The following is a 20620-nucleotide window of genomic DNA, read 5'->3' on the forward strand; positions in this document are numbered from 1 at the left end:
TTTTGAATGGTTACATATTGCTCTACAATTGTAACGTAACTGCAACTGCAACTCCCGTTAGTGAATAAGTGGACAGTACCACCCACTAAGCAACTGACGAGCACAGTACACAAACTCAGTGGAAAGACAACTTAAGCAGCTTCTCTTTGACCCTACAAGTGCTGCCACCTGTTCACTTCACGAAAGTGAATCACAGTCAATACAAGCTTTTTCAATAATTCCAGACAGTCTAGACAACTGCTGACGTTAAATTATTTCTCAAAGAATGTAACTCATAACGATACGGCTTGCACTACATTCAATAGCAGACACGCCTATAGCATGCAGAGGAATTCTTTACTAGTCCAGCCAAAGGTCCAAGAGTCCAGATAAAAGAAAAGCAAAACAGCCATACCATATCAGGCCCTGCCTTTAATTGGTCTCCGTCACACAAATAAACATACACGTTTTCTTTCAGACGAAACCATAGAACCGAACAAGGAAGGAAAAAACATAGTCACTGTAGTAAACCAGAATAAGTGGTGGACTTTCAGTATTAGCTTTTGAAAAAAGCTGCAAGAAAGTGATACCATAAAACTCTGCAACTAGAGCTTCCTATTTACAATACACCTTTTGTGTGACAGTCTCTCCCCAAGGGCGAATTCTATTTACATCAAAATGTACTGCATGCATCTTTTCCATTATTACAGGAGTATTACTGATAAATGAATAAAACATGCAATGTATGTTCCTGCAAAACTCTGCAGGGCTACTACCATCCCAGTCGACTGAGTTCGCAGCCACCCTTTGTTGAAAAGCTGAAAAATCCCAAACACAACACAGCTAAAATTCCAAACAACACAGGCTATAATCAAATCTGTGACAACCAGAACTGATCAGTAAAATCCAATTGTTACAAAGAATGCAAACATCAATGTTTCGATATCCAAACCTCTGCATTAAACCTGAAGGCCTCACTGAAGCAGAGGGTTTAAGCTGAAAGGTGAAAAGGTCTATGGTTTCTAGAAAAGGCTTACAAATTGCAAAAAAAAAAAAAGCATATGCATTGTTCCATACATAATAAATCAAATGGAAAGTGACAAAGCATCAACCAATATGCACTGGTATTTCATACAAACAGCTCCCCATGCTGTAATGGCACACTGACATACTTGACGACTTGGAGGAAGTTCACAGTGGTATAAAGGACACACACTGAGATAAGTAACCTTACATCTTTCAGATATAGCAAAAAGATGCATTTGTTTCAGGGCTACACTAGTACATCAGGGAGATAACTTTCCCCCACACAAACGGCAAGTATGGCAAGCATAGTATTTGCATAAAGCAATTATAAGGGCAAAACTTAAAAAGCTGGACAACTCTATCAGGCAACCTATACGATAAACTCGTTATCAACCTCATGCACTTCAAAGTACAAGGACTTGCACTCGTTTCTTTTTTTTTTTCTTTCTTTTTTTTTGAAAGTGCGTCCACAGCTCTAATAGCACCAACCGATGACAAAACTTTCACAGTTCCAAAAAGCAAGAAAACAATCTAACACGTCAGTTTTTGAGCAACTGTTAGCAGTTCCCAGCGATATAACGATTTCAATCAATTTCAATACCAAGCAAGTCTCGAAACTCGAGAGATTCTAAAAAAAGTGCTAGAAAAAAGCTGCACGCCTCTCTCACAATACATTTATCTGGACATGGCACATTTTATCACAAGTGAGGACAAAAAATACTTTATAAATATAAAAGTTGTAGAACCTGAATCGGGCAGTAAAAAAAATAGCAGCCCTCAACAGCTTCATGCCTTGTGTATTGACTTTCAAACTTCTACTCTTTGTGAATGGCGTCATCTGACATGATAAAAAAGAATGTCCTCAGACAAAGTGGTCAGGTCAAGGACAGAAAGCAACTCATCAAAAATGAAAAAAGAAGAGAGAACTACTTCCGTTGCAAACCTCTATGGCACTTGGGCAGCGCTGGTCATCATAAATGTGAAAGTGAAATCCTGCACATCAACATCACGATGACTGAATTAATCACGACCCAAAATAAACAGGGTGAGATATATTCTGCATACTATAAAAGGACTGTGCCAGCCATTGTAATGTGCGGCTTCCTGCACAGTACTTTTAGGTCACAAAAAAACTCCAACACTGCAAAACTTACTTAGTTCATCCTAAAATTATACAGTGCTTGACTAGCTGTCTCAGCAGGCAGCTTGGCCAACAATAAGCACTTAAAAGCTGCCACAACACGGCCATGGCGTGCAATCACAGGCAGCGTGAACAATGGCCCAATATTGGTGCAATGTGTGCAACATTAAACCTATGTACAGCCAGTACATTGCCAATGTACTCCCACGTTGGGCCAGTGGTTTGTGCTGCCTGGAATGTTAAAAAACAAAAATCGCATCGGGCAGCACGAAAAACCGCCTTGTCCACAATATGAGGCAACATATTTGTCATGTTGGAAGGCCAACGCAAAGAGGAAGGCTACATTCGCGACTTGAAATTTGATTTTAGCTCCACTTCTGTTTTCCATCTATGTACAACACATCTTCGCCTGACAAGAAGTGATAAAAACAGCTCCCTTGCATTTCAAATACACAGCCAACAGTCTACTATCCATGGCAGACAGTGTACACACACACACTTAACGCTGCTACATCCACAGCTTTCCCTAAATGTCAACCGCAGCATACCACGACACAATGCAACAGCAGTACTTACACCTTACTGTGGTCACCTTACTTCTGCGGACATAATTTGTCCTGCTACAGGACAGGGTGATATGTCCGTTCAGAACAACAAGCTTCCACTGCGAGCAACACTCCGAAGTACCGAATAGCGGCTGTGTGCCAGGCCAAAACTGCCTTGCAGTCCACATGCGAAGAAGTCACAAAGGGCAGACTTTATGGAGAGGGAGCATTCTGGAGGACCGACTCCTCCGTGGCCTGTTGTCACGTGAGCAGCCCTGCCCACTCGTGGAAGCAGCATGTCGTGACCAGTTCCTCCACCAAGCTGTGCAGGGTGGACAGGCTGGACAGGGACTTCTCGGTGGCCGCAAATTTCTCGTGCTGGGAATCCTCGCGGTGAACCAGTCGCAGGTCCTGTGACAAGTGAGTGCGTGCGGAAAGAAAATGGCCGACACTTTTGGGTCGATCATCCATTCACAAATCATAACTGAGATGCCTAGTTTAGGATGGTCACAAAGAGGAAGCAAATTTTGCTTCCTGAGCATGAACAATATAGTGGGACCACTTGGGCTTAATTCTTAGAAACTTTGAGAGAAGATTAATTATCTTTATGCCTTTTGCATTCCTCTGTAGCTTGAACAACTTACGAAGCAATGCTCCCTTTGCATGAGCACTCAATTTGAGAGTTTCATCACCAAGATAAAGAAAAAATGCCAGAAATGCTCCACTCCTGTGTCATCTAGTTGGCTTACACACATAGTTATCGTATTTACTCGTAATGCGACGAACGATTTTCCATACTGCCCAGTAGGAAAAATAAAATCATGAATGTAACACGAGATAAGTGCTTGAAAAAGTACCTTTAATAGACAAAGACCCAGTCTTCCTTTCCACTCTCGTCCTCCCAGACGATTCGGAAGCCTTAACAGCCAGGCCCACATTTAAAAATCACCTCCCGCTACATCCACCACCCACGTAAGGTAGATTAGTAACGTCTAGCCGTCGAGCTGCCACAGAATTTCAGATTCCTTCTGCTATTGCAATAGCCTTTTTGAGGCGGGCGTCATACTGTGCACAGTGCGTTGCCATTGTGTGAAATGCGATAACAGAAGTAACCATGCTAATCCACTGTGAAAGACGTGATAAGCGTGCAATCAAGGGGACAACGTGATTCTGAGCCCACGAGTATAGTGAACTAGAATACTAATCTAGTGGTGCGAACGGAGGCGTGCGCCAGCGGAGCGGCTGAAGCAAAATGCCTCTCCTACCAGCAAAAGGTACTGTCGCACCTTTTACCAGCCTCGCACCACTGCCTCCGTGCTGCAGAGCAGAGTCGGAACGGCCCTCCGGATACTGAAATCTTGCGTTTCGTCTGCCCTCTGCGTTTCAACGTGGCACCTTGAGCAAGAAACGCTGAGGGATACCGAAGAAAATCATCTCTTCTGTGCTGTCGTCTGATTTTAGTGGTATGTAGTCAGTACTGAGTGGCATGATGTCAAGAGGAAGACGGATTCCTATTGCTTTGTGCTGGGCTGTCGGAGCGGTTACCCGGGCACTCCTAAGGCGTCTTGTTCGCCGCTCCTAGAGACGATGACCTCAGGAAAAAGTGGGAGCGAAATCTTTATAGGGAGGACTAACCATTGACAGAACCTTCAGCGGTTTGCGAGCGCCACGTTGAGCCCGAATGTATATTGCGTGATAACGGCTCCAAAGTGTGGCTGTCTCTAGCATCTAGTGCGGTGCTTACACTCCTGCCTGACTACTCTCTCACCTTCCTGTGCGAAATGTTAAACAGATGCGGAAAGAAAAAGGCCTGCAAAAGCAAGCGTATTGGTGACTAGCAAAAAGCCACGACAAGTGAGCGAAACAAATGAGCTTCGTCTGCCTCTAAGAGATATTTATGTTTCTGAGCTGAATGCTCTAAATGAAGCTTAAGCTGAAAGCCCCACCAAGCGTAAGCTCTTCACTGTTGGTGCATGGTTGGTGTGTTTCAACGAGTGATGTACACTTTCTTCAAAGCACTGGTGTCTGCTTAATTGCAGCAGTGATGCCAGCATGCTCTTTGCAACAACTATACAGAGAGACATGGGACTTAAAGAAAAGAAAGTAGGTCAGAGTGCAAAAATGTTTTTTCGGTATGTATCTTTCAGCCTGGAACCTGAAAAAGAAAATAAAAAGCGGCAGCAGCAGGAAAAACTACTATGCGGGATGGATGATGGGTCGACATCTTAAGCAGGTTCCAATGCTGCCACACCTTTCTTGAAAGGGGACAGGCATTCCAAAGTGTCTGATAAAGAATACATCTGCAGAGGAACAGTTCTCAAAAGCTATCTGCACGGAGGGGAGAAGGACAAATAAACAGATTTGGCTTCCCTGGTACCCATGTTGCCAACATAACACCGTAAAACCGTGGAAACCGAAACCGAGTAGTGGCGGATTCAATATGGCTGCACCCTGGCGCTGCTTTAGCCAACCGAACAGCAGTATTCGATTATAACGCGAGGGCAGACTTTGAGAGCCAAAAATCATGAAAAAAACTTGCGTTACATTTTAGTAAATATGGTAAATTAGCAGCACTGTAAACTGCCGTTCGTGATCCGAGGATAACTGCCAAATGCACTCAATCCCATTCTCATTCTTCTAGTTAAGCACTGTTGAAATGCAGAGGACCACTTTGGCTAACACAATGTTACTGAGCCATGTGCAAAGTCGTAAAGCCACTACTGCTAGTGTGATGGTGCATGGAACACTTAATAGTGTAACCAAGTGCTGCGCGGCTTAATGCGTGCTTGTTATAACTGGTTCAATGCTGCATCACCATCCAAACTCGGGCACTCCCAACTTTGCAGGGAATTTGCCCACTCTCGCATAGCAACCCAGATCTGAATTAATCAAGGCAATGGAAGCTCCAAATTCAAATTATCTGCCATTTACGCTGCGAAACTACAGGCTGAAAAAAATCCCATGAATCGCCCGATTTTTAATTACTAACCATATATCATTTGCCTTACAACTACATAAAAAAGATATGGTGATAGTACTCACAGCACGACTGAGTTGGTTGTTTGTCATCAGCAAGATGAATGAGTCAGCACAGCTGGGGGACATGACCACCTGGGTAAGACAGAATAATACAAGTAAAATTAGGCTTTCACCTTAAAATGTTATAATTACAGAGCGATCAGAGCTTGTCAAGGTAACTATAATCTGTGGGCTTAGACAAAAGCACACAATAGTGAAGTAACAAATAAGTCAATATTGTTACGAACGAAGGAGGAAGAAGAGGGCAGTGGCGCGGGCAGGAGCACAGGTGCTAGGCCCGCTCACAAATTCATTAAACCTCATCTCACAACCATCGAGCATCTTCTCTCTGTCCTGTTTTCATCGGCTTGCCGCATCGTAACATTTGGTAGAGGTGCGGGGTGGTCACCCCCATCCTCGCCTTGAGCATCGATGCCATCTGTAAGCCGGGACCATAGACCGAGGGCCCAGGGACATCGCCGAGCAGCTTCGCCCCAGCCCTTCAAGACCAAACCTGACCAACTACCACCGCCCAGCCCCCAGCCCGGACCTGCAGACAAGGAGAACGAGCAGACCAACCAGAACCGAGACGAAGGACCCAAAGACCTGGATGACCCGAAGGAACCGATGGACACGAACATGCAACCCTCGTCCAAGCTGCCCGACGTGACCTCGGGCCATCGGTCCCATGGCCTGCGGTGACGGATGGTTGACAGCTCCAAAGGAGGCGGATCACCCACGCATCAGACATCGTGCTGGCAAGTCGTTCTATTCTTACTTCTTCCTCTTCTTCAAGCATCCAGACACGCCCATCACCATGCCATAGAATCATCATCGGTAAACTTCCTTGTCTACGATTCGGACGATCGTTCGGTGGCCCCGGGTCATGTTATGGACGAAGGAGGAAGAAGAGGGCAGTGGCGCGGGCAGGAGCACGCGCGCTAGGCCCGCTCACAAATTCATTAAACCTCATCTCACGACCATCGAGCATCTTCTCTCTGTCCTCTGTTCTCCTGTTTTCATCGGCTTGCCGCATCAAAACAATATTATATGAGGAGCAATACCTCCAAAATGCGCTCAACATCATTATGTGTAGCAAAGCCTCCAAACGTTCAACATGTTAACACATGCCCTCTTTCAAGCAGCAGCAGCCGTCATCACTGCTGTGCCACTGTTTTTTCGTGCTTCGTGATGCACAGTCCTGTGCCCGTTTACCTTTCTTCCCACTTCCCTCCTTCAGTCGACCAATACAGTGTCTTCTTTTTATCAGTGGGCTGCACCGCACCCTCGCCAAGATTGTAGCCCTGCTCTACTTTATCCATGTGTGCCACGCAGCTCCAAGGCCTTCAAATGTTTGCTTTCCCTAAAAACTGTGAAGTATAGTGGCGAAGCTGGCTATACCTACCTTACAGAGCAGTGAAAAAATATATATAACACACTCGTACCTTAGCTCTGCATACAATGAAAGGTGTGTCTTTGAAACCAAAGACCTAAGGAAAAAAATGTTAAGGTTACATCCCCGTAAATATGGCAACTGCATCCCGCATAGCACCAAGTTTTCATACCAACTGACCAACAGGCAGCGAAGCACAGCACCTACAGTGGGATCAATTGGTGTGAAAACCCAAAGAGAACTGCAGGATAAATCCGACCACCCGATGAAGAGTCAACCCACCAGTGTTAACCTCCTAGCTGCTGCCCAGATGCACTGAATACAATCAAGAGCGCCACTGTTTGCAAGTAAAGAAACATCACTTTAGAGAATGCGTCGACACTCATATTTTAAATCTGTCGTTTTATGGCTGAAGTGCGCTTGTGTTGTGTAAGTTATGTGTTATCATTCAATTTGTCCTGTGTAGTGACTCCATTTCTATGACGATGCTGCACTTGACATTTTTGCCTTTGCCCCGAAGACAACCATAGCTCTAGCAATGTTAAGCCATTTGTTAACAACAATAATGGGGTATGCATGCACTTTGAATCACTCTGTTTCCAAATAGTGAGGCCCTGTGAAGGCAAGGGTAGTGACAATGGACTTGGAGTGGTCATATAGACTATGTAGCCAAGCGAGCATGTTGTGCAAGCCACCTACTTGGCTGCATAGTCTAACGTAATTGACTGCAACCATACGCTGTAATTAACACTACCTGAGGTGATAACCAGTGTCAGAGGGTGACTTTAAGCACTCTCACCGGTGGTGAAGCATTCGTGCGAAATGCAATAGCCGTGGGAAAGCCAGTGCCTCAAAGATGGCTGCTGACGCAGCAACATTTGTTCTCAATTCTTAAGATAATGAACAGAAAAGAGCAAATATATTGTTACGTAACTAAGTGATTAAAGAATAATCACAAGATGTTTAGGCAATAAAGGTAAGCTTGCCAAATAAAGGGTAGGATGAACAAGGCCTTTTGCAGAAATTTAGAGGGAAAATACAGTTAGCTTGCAAGGCATTTCTTATGGGAACAGCACAGAGACTGAGCATGAAGGGAGCAGGAAAGACAGTGTGGTTGTGTTTACGATGCCTTTAGTCCCTTTTCTCTGCACTGTTCCTTTTACAAAAATAAACCATCTAAATTTCCCTACAGCTTTCCTTGTTATGCCACAGTGCATATCATCACACAATAAACTCCTCCACAGACTGACTGAAGGTCACGAGAAATGTCAATTTACACAGTATCCAATAACTTTTTACTGTGGAGAATAGTGGCCAAGGGGCAGGTACTACTATGACCAGCTGAGAATAAGCTGAAAATATTACATGTGCTTGTCCCATATTGGCTTCTTCTGTCATCAATTTATTTTTTCACACTTGATTTTGTGTACTAAAAAATATCGGAACACAAATGGCTGTGTTGTCTTGTCATTTTGCTATCAAAGTGAGAAATCAATAGTAAGACAACAAACTAGTTTAATTTAATGACCAGGAAAGCACCAGCCAAGCAGTACATTTTGTAAACTCATGAATCGTCACAAAATGTGCCAACGAAATCGCATCCCCTCACCAGGTACTGCATGGTGCTGTCTGGGCTGACGAACAGGCAATGGCTGTCAGCGTAGCGTGTCATCAGCACCCGCAGCAGAGTGCGGTACCAGCCAAAGTGTGATGCCAGCAAGGGCTTTAGCTGGGGGTCCACTTCGTCCAGGGGCACGGTCTTCACGTAGCTCAGCAGCTCCGTCAGCTCGGCATAGCTGATGGACGGCCGTGCCTGCCAAAACAGACCTCTGCCATCAAACCACCTCATCACAAAAGAAAGTGCACAACGACGAAAACTACAAACTCTTTCAGCGGTCAGGGGCCTGTTCGACATCTAGTGGTCACCAGAAAGACAGCTCTTGAAACGCAGTCATCTTGTCTCATCTGGCGGTCAGTCGAAAGATAGTTAACACTTTCTTTACGACAGGAAAAATATTTTACATAGTCCGACACACTTTATATTAACAAAGTTCTACTGTAGCAGCCACTGAGCAAATCAACTCTGCACAATCATCAGCTATAACCCATAGAAAGGAGATAAAGGTAGGAAGCGTGCAGAGTGGGTCAGGGACCAAATTCAACCTAATGGCATTCCAACCAAAATAAACAAGAAAGGAGCATGGACAGAACATGTATTGCGAAGAGAGGATAACCAATGGTCGCTAAGGACAATAAATTTGATTCCGATGAAAAACAAAAGTAGCAGGGGGCGGCAGAAAGTTAGGAGGCGGATGAGAGGGGTCAAGTGGATGCAGCTGGCACAGGACTGCATTATTTGGAGGGTAGAGGCTGATGATGATGATGATGATGATGATGAATCATGAGCAGTGTTTAAACTCAAATGGCTTATGCTAATGTTGGCTCTGGGTGTACTACATCTGATTCCAAGTACCATGGACTTTTTTTTTATAACCAAAAATTCAAAAATATTGCGTTTTTCCTTCTTTGTGGAAGCAAAAGCAACCTTTGTGTTACAATGGTGGTTGCACTAAATTGGCTAAATACGGCATATCAGGCAGCATCTATGAGCTCTTAACTCAAACCTCCCAGCTATTTCATGCCTTCGTTCTTCATGGCTTTTCGATGCTCGTTTTTAAAATTTCAATCCCTTCTCTGCAGAAAGCACAATGCTGTCTGCTTTAATACCTTGTTCTTTCTTTCTTTGGCTTACCTCTTTGATTTCCTCTCCCACTTCATTGCTATTTCTTCCCTTTGCCCCAGTTCGGGTGCTTCTGATGATTAAATAGCAGATACCGGGGCTGGCAAACATCTTTTCACAGTCAAACCCACTTATAACAATACTGGTTTTAACAATATATCGGATATAACAATGGGCAGCCGTTGAACCATCAGGTTTGCCATGTGTTTTATGGTAAAATAAACCACTTATTACAATGGTGTTATACTATATTATTGGTTACAACAATCAAATATGGTCACTGAAAGTAAACAAAAATGCAGAAACGCAGCGACCACAAAAGCGCACGCGAAGACGCCAGCAACTTCGATACAGCGACAACAAAACAAACAAAAAAATTTTAAAAAATTAAATTAAATTAAAAAAAAAAGGAAGAAGCAATCGGGACAGAGCGCGTTGAGCCAATGCATTGGTCAGGTGCGCCAGGGAAGCTTGAATGCCGCGGGGAGGACGGAGCGCTTCCTCATGCGGCGGAGGAGGGAAGGCGTAAGGCACTGCTAGGTACGATCAATCTGAGGGAAAGCTTTGAGCGCTCCCCCTCGAGGCCGCTCATGACTCGTGTCCTCACTGCCTCTACATGGTGGAGCAGTCCATCCTGAGGGTACGCTGATCATGGTGCACTGCACTATTCTCCCTATTTGCCTTGTCCAGGGCCCCGCTTCGTAGTTGCGCATGCTTTGTGGCAGACGTGCATCAGTGTTAGTGTGTGCGTCTTTCTAGCGTTGTTCTCCTAAGCCCTGTGGACTCGACAGTAGGGGTCGAGTTGAGGAGATGAGTGGACTTGAGCCTACTGAGTTTACAAGAACCCAATCCGACAAGAGCAGAACCGGCTCTGGACGGGCAGCGATTATGGTGGCACCTCGTGTTGAAGCGAAGAACTAGTAGTAGTTAGAGTTGGCACTCAACCAGTTTGCATATTTTTGGCTGTTGAATTCACTTTATTTTCCGAAAATACTGTTTCAGTGAGTGAGACGCCTGTTTCTTGTGTGCCAGCTGCACCAAATTCTATCTCAACGCCTATCAACAAAACAACTCGCCATGTAGGTAGGTGTTGCTAGATGCCATGAACATGAAAAGTTGCTAACACTTTCTTTTCAAGGAGAAAACTTTTTAGAAATCTCAGTGTTCTAGACATAACACACAACTTTTGAGCTAGAATATCCACTTGGGCAAAAAAGAAAGACTGCAAATCATGAGGTCACTAGGTGAAACGGGACTTTTCAACATAATTCGAGTGTGAAACAGTGCAAGTGTCAGCTTTTCTGCATTGAACTGGTGCTTCAGAGCCATATGATCATGTTTGCCAATAGAAGCATGAGCAGTGTGTGGAAAATGAACACAGAACCCTAGCTCCCGTAGAGATCCATTACAGTAAATCTAGGCCAGCGTACCTATGCACCGAGACCAATTATGACAAAATTTTTGATGGTAACGTTTTAGGAAATGAACAGAGAAGAGTTCAGTGATTGCAAAGATGTTTTCAGTGTGAGAGAGCACGCTACTGCATTCCATTGACAGCAGACACAGGGAATTCGTTTATGACCCCAGTGAATCTAAAGGTGACAGAGTTTTGCTGCACAGCGTGCAGTTTGGCCTCTGTATTTCTATGCTCATAGCATCCATCCAGATGGATGCTATGAACATGAAAATAGAAACCTTAAATTATTGTCAAAAGGCAAACAGGTAGGACTGTAGCAGAAATAAACGTTTGACTAAATTATGTTTCTCCATGACATCACAAATTACAAAACAGCTCCTGACCGCAATGCTTGAAGAGAATGGATGCAATACAACTGCCGGGGTGCCTTACAAACTTGGATTTTGCTGAACTATGCCTTCCAGCACAGTTTCCGTACAAAGTGAATGGCAGAACAACGGTAATAAAATCGAAAAGGAGCTTTGACGGCACTTTTCCACATGGCTCCATGCTGCGTAAATATGCAGCAATGCTCAAAACAGCCTGCTATGCACGAGCTGTGCTTAGCCCCGACTTTATGAAGAAGCACAAACTTTTCACTGCTAGCAATGCACCACTGTTGCCCTCCACTATCATTTAGGGGGTCATGCTCAGTGTGGCTCTAGTACTTACAGCATGCGCAGCGACCACCTGAAAGCAATACTGCAAGTGAAATTTGGTTCTTGCGTAATGATCATGTTCAGCTGAATGTGGTGAATAAAATCAAAAACGGAGAGAAAAAGAAAACAATGGCCAAAGTAACTGCGGCATCACGTACGGTGTTCTCCCGAATGGTGCCACTGGCATCGTCCGAGTTCTTGTGGCGCCACATGAGGCACTTCCAGAGGTAGTCCCGGCGGCAGTGGAGGGACGCCTGTGCCACCACCTCGCGTAGGTGCTTGGCCACAGCTGTCGCTTGCTCCGACATCACCTGGTAGAAGAAATGAGGGCAGTGCTTGTGATGGCCACCCCATGGAGTGCAATGCTCATACAGATATACACCTGCCCAGCAAGTTTTATGCCCGAGTTTCGCACAGAGGAGCAACAACAGAAGCTCAGCTTCTACACATGCAGCCCGAATCATCGGCCCAATGTCGGAGTATGTTGACAGTGCATTGCTAATATGTGCAGCCGAGCATTTGCCAATGTTGTACCAATATTGACCCCGTGTTGAATAAGAGAGTACTATACACAGTACTTTTCTAAACCTAATCGAACACGAATAGCCTAGCTTTGTAACCGAATCTAAAATCAACAGTGTAGTTAAAGCTGAACTGAATACAAATCGAGTATTGACAGGCCTGAATCAAATATTTTTGCAAAGCTAATTTTGTGAATATCTGTACAGCAAGAGCAACAGTGTGGAATAGCAAAGCTTTGGGGTGGCACTGCGGTACAGCGCTCACTTCCATTGGGGAGTGGTAACACAAAGTCACTATCTTAATTCAACTGCTGTCACGTTCTAGGCACAGGAAAATTGCCTTCAGCTACTGATGATGAAAGAGAATTGAAATAGCAGAACACTTTGATACATAAGACATGCAAGAGCTGTATACAAGAGAGAGAGAGAGAGAGATATTTTAATGGCAACAGGAGATGTCTGCCTGGTGGTGAGATAAGCATACTACTCCTGATGAGGGCTGAGGGATGAGGGCTGAGGGATGAGGGTGACAAAGTGTGGGAGGGGAGAGGGAAATGAATGAGAAAAAAAAAGAAAAAAAAAAAAAAAGAAAGCTACGTACGGACCATGGCTTCTGATACTGGGCATGAAAGCAAAGTTTGCTGGACCTGCCCGAGTCCTGTGTGTAACCCAATGTTACCCACCATGTATGAATGTATAGACCATAATGAACAGCCACATCCTTCATCCTGTGCATACAGATTGCAGGAACACGGTAGATGGCGTCGGTATGTGGTTCATGTTTTCCAAAACAGCCATCAAAAAACAAACAAACAAAAAAAAACACGAAATCTGTGCCAATTATTTGAAACTTTTGAAAACATTAGAACACATTTGATCTATTCCAAGTAACTTATAACATGCAATGTTTGATTTGTTCCCTAAATTGAATAGAAAAATGCCTGATATGCTATTTGAAAATTTCAAATATTGGTACAGCTTTAATGGCTTTCAAACAGCCACTCCCGACAAAGTCAGCCATTTAGCACTGTGGAGGTGTCCACACCGCAATATGTGTCATTTTTGTTACACGGGCAACACAATCTTCACTGTGTTTCCCTAGCTTCGTTTCCTGCTCAACACTGCCTTGTACTAGATGATAATATAAAGCTCAATTCTGCAAAGTTGATGAGACATGTAAAAAAAAACCCTAACAAACATTAAGTAAAGAAAAAGAAATTAGCTTGACAAGTGACTCTTTGAAAAAGTTCTTTCTTGTCCATGGCCTGTAATAACACTGGACGATTCCAAAAGCTGGCCAAAGTAACAAAACTGCGCTCCTTCTTGAATCCGAGGAAACTACCCTTGAAGGTCGACAACATTTGTGGTCTAGCTAGCTGTTGGTATGCAATCTACGGTAATGTCCCTCTAGTCACTTTGACCGCTCTTGTGACAGCAACGATAGTCGCAATCCCCTCTGTTGCATTGATGTTAACAGAGGCATTGTCCCACAAGTCATTACCTGAGGCCCTGCCATATAAACATGACTGCAAGTCTACCTGTTTCTTAAATTAAAAGACCCGAAGGGGTGGGATGTCCACTTAACAATTGAAATGAAAGCATGGCACCGCCAATAAAAGTGGGACAAATGAGATACCAGAGACGCTACAAAGCGACTACAATTTTATGTTTGCTCCATGGCTCTCTTCACCGCACACAATCGCAGACTTACAATCGCATAAATAGAGTACTTGGCCATACAGCATCAAGCTGAAGTTGTTTGCAAGGTCTTGCAGCAACTACTTTGAGTCAAAGATAGATCTGGCTCAAGGTGAGAATGTGAAAAGGGGCTCTACCAGTATGGAAACTACTATATGTCTTCAACGGGAGGCGTACCTTAGCAAAAGCTGCATTTCGGCCTGAGTGCCCTTTCTAACCTAACTCACTTAACCAGGAGTGGCCATTGTTTGTTGCAAGCGCCAGTTTTCCATCCCACATGATCCTGGCTGTTCAAGGGTATCTGGATCACATAACATGGGACACGCACTCAAAAGGACCCACTTCCCACCTGGAAATCACATTTATTACCTCGCTGCAAAGTAAGCAGGAGTTTTCAGTAGTGACATACAATTTTGGTACCATCTGTCCCACAAAAAGTCATGTATGTAGTTGTGTAAAAGCCTGTTATGACAAAACATTTCTGTGGGCTAGCTGGTTCATTTTATTTCGTAGTAAATTAACAACAACATAAAAAACAGCCAAGGCAACAGACCGGCTACGTGCTGCACTCCTACCAAATACCGTAAAACTCCACAAATAATACCGCCCCCCCCCCCCCCCCCCTCTTTCCCCCGATTTTATCGTGCCAAATATCCACCTCGTGTTGTTACAGACCTGAACAAATTCCAGCCTAAATTAGCAGTTCCGACCTCGCTATTAATCAGTACTGTCAGCGTTCCAGCGATAGGAAGCGCTAGCTAGCCATAGCGTCGACTGACTGTTTTGACGGTTTCGGCTTCACCTCGCTGACTCCGCGATTTTCGCAACCACGGTAACTGCGACGCACAGGCAACTGAAGGGAGGTCGATAGCACCTTTCATGACGCAAGGATGGCGAAAAGATCACTCGGCGTGTTGCATGGGTCTCTCATGGGCCTCTCTAGCCATGCTGGCCCCACCCTACACAGCTGATTCGTGGGTGCATGACCAGTGTTCCCAAGGACCGCGTCGATCGCGCTTTCGAGAAATGCGGGATACCAAACGCATTTAAAAGTACCGAAAAAGAGTTTCTACAGAAAGACGTCTCTAGCAAGGGACTACCTGCAGGCAATACGTTTACTAGATGATGATTGCGAAAACCCTGAATCCGAGAACACTACTTGGGCGCACACGTCGCGAACAGGCGCGTCCGAGCTGGAAGTGGCCTTCTGGGTCTAGAAAGTCAGAGGACCGACCATTAGTCTTCCGCGATTGCTGAGGGTGAATGTGAGCTACTCTTCTTCCCACATCACATGAAATTCTCTGGTCAAGCACGTCGACGCGAGAAGGGAAGCGAACCAGCACCAGCATGTGAAGGCCCGTGGGCAATATTTGACGCCTGGTGGAGGTTGCGTGGAACATGAAAGCGCCTACGATTCGTGAAGCACTGGCGAAATGTAGTGCAAATAAATACTCTTGCACCTATTTTCTCACTCACATTATATTTGGATAAAAACGATTTTTTTGCTTTTGCTACCCCGATATTACGCCTCGCATTATATGCATGTTTTTATGGTATATTCTTGTCAATCAGCTGCAAAATAATCTGTCAATACTAAACCTTGGTGCATGTTCACAACGTTGCTTCCTTCCTGGCTTTTCTGGAAAACTCAACTTAGCTGGACTACAGTGCTTGTTCTGTCTGCTGCCTCTCTCTGTCACAGTAAATAAAAAAATATTTACCATTTAACAATGTTTGAAAAGCCCCCAAGTGAGAGCCTTGCCTTGCTGAACAAATTTCATTATGCAACATGAATTTTTGGGAAAAAGTTAATATCAGTATATAACCATAGGCACCCAAAGCCAAAGCCATTTAAGATATATAGTACTAAAAACACAGCATAGTTATTTGTGACACCCGTCAGCCACTTACCTCTTGCATAAGTGTCTCATGAGAGCTGTAGTAGCCAAGGTAGGCCACTTCCTCTTCACAGATGCCTCTGAAGACGGATGTCTTCCTCGATCTGAAGAGCAGTGATGCGAAAGGAAGAGCAGTCATTAAGGATTCTTTGTTTTTTTTCAACCTTTTACTGCTCAACAAGATAGCCTCTGGAGCCTTTGCAGCCACAGAACAAGCACGACTGTTTGGTGATTATCTCAAAAGGTACAGTAGCTACAAATCACTAACATGTTGCGGTACGTAAACCATGAAATTTTCTAATGAAGGAAAATAAGAACAGTGATCAAATTGACAGGAAACTACAACCAAACAATGCTGCAGTGAAATGTCCACAAAAACTAGTTCTTATCGCCCGCGAATAACCCCTCACATATGTTAAGGCCTCAATTTACTGCCAGACCAAAGAATTTTTGAAGCTGGACTCCACCTCAACTATATTTTTAACTGAGAAAATTGAATATGACATTGCATTTTGCAATATAAGAAACATACGGCTATTCAATTATTTCTGCATTCCCAAAGATGCCGTGATGCTGTGATTTAGTACTACTGCTGAAAACTGACACAGAAGTCAGCACAGCATGCCTTTGGACACCACTGACATTCCTTGCAAGACCTGAGCATTGTGCCTGCACGGATGATAGGTCCACATCTTCCACATAGAAAACTTGAATAGTATTCGTGAAATATTTAGGGGAATCTCCCAAGGTCAATTTATAATAAAGGAGTAATTGCTCATTGACAACCCCTCAAAAGCAGCCATATGGCTACAAAGGAAAGCTATACAGCTTTCTCAGAACTTCGTAGTTAAAAGTTTTAACTTCGTCGTTAAAGCTACCTAGAAAGTTCTGAGAAAGCTGTATAGCTTTCTTTTGCAGCTGTATGGCTGCGCTTGAGGGGATGTCAACTTGAATAAATGTTACAATTAAGAAATTGCTCCGAGATCTGCATTCCACCAAAACACAGAAACGTAGCAGTGAAGTAAGCACAGTGGCGGAACTGACAGCAGGCTTTTTGCAGTAGTAGCTTTCACAGCACAATTGCAGTTTGCAGCAGCATTTCAAGTTTCATAGCAGGAAAGCGAATTTTATGAAGAAGATTTTAGTTTTCCTCTAGAAGAAAAAAAATTCCATTTTGCAGCGAAATTTTAAATTTTACCACTCACGGGACATAAAAACGAGGAGTTATAGCGAAATTTCAGCTTTTGGAACCAGAAAGTTTGGATATTCACTGCGGTCACAGAAAACAATGCAATCCTGCAAACGCTGCATCCGAGCTGCAGGATTAAAGTGCTCATAAAAAAAAGCCTACAAGCAGCAACTGAAGAAATAGATCTGCTGAAAGTAGCATTTTCTTTTTTATTCAGGGTGAAAAGTACCTAGACACATGAAGAAAAAAAACAATTGCACGCAATGTGATATGATATCCTCGAAACTAAGCCTCCACATAGCGTTTTTGTCTTTCTGTAACGGTTCAGAAAGGGCACAAAGTGGTACCTTTTCTGCGAAACTTCACAAAACACCTTGGGAAACAGAAAAATTGCTGGAGTAAAGATTAACGGCTTAGGGCACCAATTTACATGAGCAGATTGGCATTTTTGCTGAAATGTGTGAGAAGGCTCTTGGACTGGGTCATGTGCACAGATGACAGGCTTCGCTCTCCGAAAGATCATTAGTGCCTGCAGCTAGCATAGCTGCTCATTTTTGTAGGGGTGTGCAAATATTTGGATTTTCAGTACGGATTTAATATGCTCGTTATTCAATTCGTGTTTGAAAAACTGATATTCTAAATTTCCAAGTAATAATTTTTTCACAGAAAGGAAAGGCGCACTATCTGTCACAACTGTTCATTGGACACCTGAACCATGCCTTAAGGGAAGGGAGGTGGTGGGAGTGAAAGTGGAAGGAGAGTTAGGAAGTGGAGTTCTTAAAGCTCCCCAGGTGGTTGAAATTACTCCACAGCCCTCCACTACAGCTCCCCTTTCTCTCTTTCCACTTTCATTCCCACCTTCCTCCTTTCCCTTGTGGCCCAGTGGAAGTGTCCACAGAGCAAGTGTGACAGATACAGCGCCTTTTCCTTCTTGTGAACCAATTATTATTATTGTTATAAGAAAGAGGTGGCTTAGTGGATGGCCCTGGAGTAATTTCGACCACCTGGGGATCTTTAACATGCACTGACATCCACAGCACATGAACGCCTCTCCGTTTTGCCTTCATCAAAACGCAGCCGCAGGCGTTGGGGATCTAAGCCGGGTATTCAGGCACAGTGAACAAATGTTCAAAAATGACTAAACACACCAAAAATTTTCGAATCCACCACAGTCTCCTTAGCAACTGTGCGCTTCACCGCAAATGCTTCATCGCGTGGACCGTGCAGTGAAGCATCCTGAAAACGAGATGGGGCTGCTTTATGAGGAGGGCCTTCCCGACAGTGTGCTCAAAGTGAAGAATTTGACGAAGCCAGGAAAAAAGAAAACGTCATTCTTACTTTGGTTTCATTTCAAATACAGACAACCAACGTGCAGGTATCCATCAGATGCAATTACTGTGATGCAAACGGTTTTTGGAAAATGTTTTCAGGCCTAGTCAATAATTCGAGCCTTCATCTAATTCCAATTTTTTTTCTAGTCCTTTAATGAAAATTTTCTCTGTTCAGTAACAATATGGCAGCCCCGCCCTATTTCATGCAGGTCATCCTTTTTGTACAAAAAACTGGTACTGTATGAAATCCTGTATATAATAAATTTTCTATTGGACTTTCAGTAGATTGTACACATCTGTGCAATTCTAGTTTAAGTTAATTTGCAAACACTACATGAATTCTGAAATAAACAAGATGGGGAGTGTTTGCTATTTTTTAATTTTCTACCTTTTTTTTACTCATCAGATATTAGCTGTTCGATTCGATATTTAAAAGCCTTTTTTTTTCCATATTCATTTTCAAGAAGTTCAATATTCGCACACCCCTAAACTTTTTGGCTTGACCTTGCAAGCCCCTGCGTGGTCATGCTTTGGGATTGACTTGCGAGCGAATGAAAATTGAATCTGAATCCTGGCACTGCATTGTCCAACACATATACACAAGAGAGATCCCAAAAAGATGTCCATACCAGTGATGCGCACACTACTAACTGGCTATTTATTTGCGGTATGAGGAAGAAGAAAACATGACAAAGAAAAGGAAGGGCACAATAAGAAAAGCAATAAAACTTGGAGAAGGAGTGGTTTATAAGATTCCTCTGATATGTGGAAATGCGTATGTGGGGCAGACAGGCCGATGTCTCAATGAGAGGTTAAGGGAGCACAGGAGTGCGTGTGTAGCATTGCCAGCTCCAGGGAACCTTGCAACCCACTGCTCTCGTTGTGGAGAGGATGGCACTCAACAGGACCCTAGGGGTAAGCATTGTGTGGCAAGGTTCCCGAAAACCAAGGTGCTGGCTCAGGCAAAAATACTTTGAAGCGAGATTATTGAAGCATTTAATATGATTTTGTGTCAGGAGGGGGAGTGCGTGAGTGTACCGTCAGTAGCACTAAGAAGGAAGGAATTGCTACTACTTCATTTTGAAAATAGGACAAAAAGATAGAGGCATTCTACCATTGTTTAATTATAGTTTTCGTTTTATTTTTCCTCCAATATTTTTTCTCTGAATATATTTTTCTCAAAGTCTTCTTCGTCTTCTTATTGTACTCCGACGACCTCTGGCGCTGCATGGTTATACACAAACACAACACACACGAGAAAATTAAACCAAGACGTTCACACCGAAGATGACCGCATCATCGGTGTGAACATCTTGGTTTAATTCTCTTGTGTGTGTGTTGTGTTTGTGTATAACCATGCAGCACCAGCGGTCGTCGGAGTCGTATAGCCAACTACCCCGCTCGCAAGTACTACTGAGATTCTTATTATACCCTTCCTCTTCTCTGTCATGTTTTCTTCATCGTATTAAATAGCCAGTTGGTAGTGTGTGCATCATCGGTGTGGACGTCTTGTTGTAATATCTTGTGTATGTATGTGATGGACAATGTAGCGCCAGAGGTCATCAGATTCATCTAACCAACTAGACCGTACGCAAGTTCTACTGAAAATTGAAGACGGCTGCGATGCACAGTGCAAAAAAGTGGCTCTTTTAACATACGCTATTTCACGCTGCAGCGGTGGCATGGTTGTCGAATCGTATACGTAGGGTAGAAGCGGCCGCTGTGGTTACACTGCCGGGGTGTTTGCATGTTGTGGCTATGCCTGCTCGGCCTAAGGACGCTTCCATGTACACCGCCCACCGTGGGGCAAAACACATCAACCCAACGTGTCGCGCTGTACTGCCATTTTCAAATATGTGAGCATGGAGCAGAAGCAGTAGCTCTTGCAACAACCATCAACAAATTTCTTTTATGCAACGCCTACCATTACTGCGTGCGTTTTTGCCACATGCTGGCGATCGGCCATGCCAATGAAATGCCGGTTCAATTCATGTGAGGAACGTAAACCGCGCACGTCAAGCTAGCA

General features: G+C 43.9%; 1 protein-coding gene across 2 annotated transcripts in view; it reads right to left on the reverse strand.

The window, feature by feature from the left end:
• Window positions 1-391: 391 nt before the first annotated feature.
• The window catches only part of LOC146181270 (KICSTOR complex protein SZT2-like), a 183198-nt gene continuing 162969 nt past the window's right edge, over window positions 392-20620 (reverse strand). For both annotated transcript variants that reach the window (XM_084576322.1, XM_084576321.1), the window contains 5 exons: window positions 16088-16178; window positions 12116-12268; window positions 8712-8915; window positions 5734-5802; window positions 392-3102 (listed from right to left, as the gene is read on the reverse strand). In XM_084576322.1, coding sequence (XP_084432448.1) covers window positions 2953-3102; window positions 5734-5802; window positions 8712-8915; window positions 12116-12268; window positions 16088-16178 — 667 coding nt within the window. In that variant the 3' untranslated portion in view covers window positions 392-2952. The remainder of the gene's footprint in view (window positions 3103-5733; window positions 5803-8711; window positions 8916-12115; window positions 12269-16087; window positions 16179-20620) is intronic.

Source organism: Amblyomma maculatum, chromosome 8 (assembly GCF_055883805.1).
Source record: "Amblyomma maculatum isolate TAMU_Amacu chromosome 8, ASM5588380v1, whole genome shotgun sequence".
Classification (NCBI taxonomy): Eukaryota; Metazoa; Arthropoda; class Arachnida; order Ixodida; family Ixodidae; genus Amblyomma; species Amblyomma maculatum.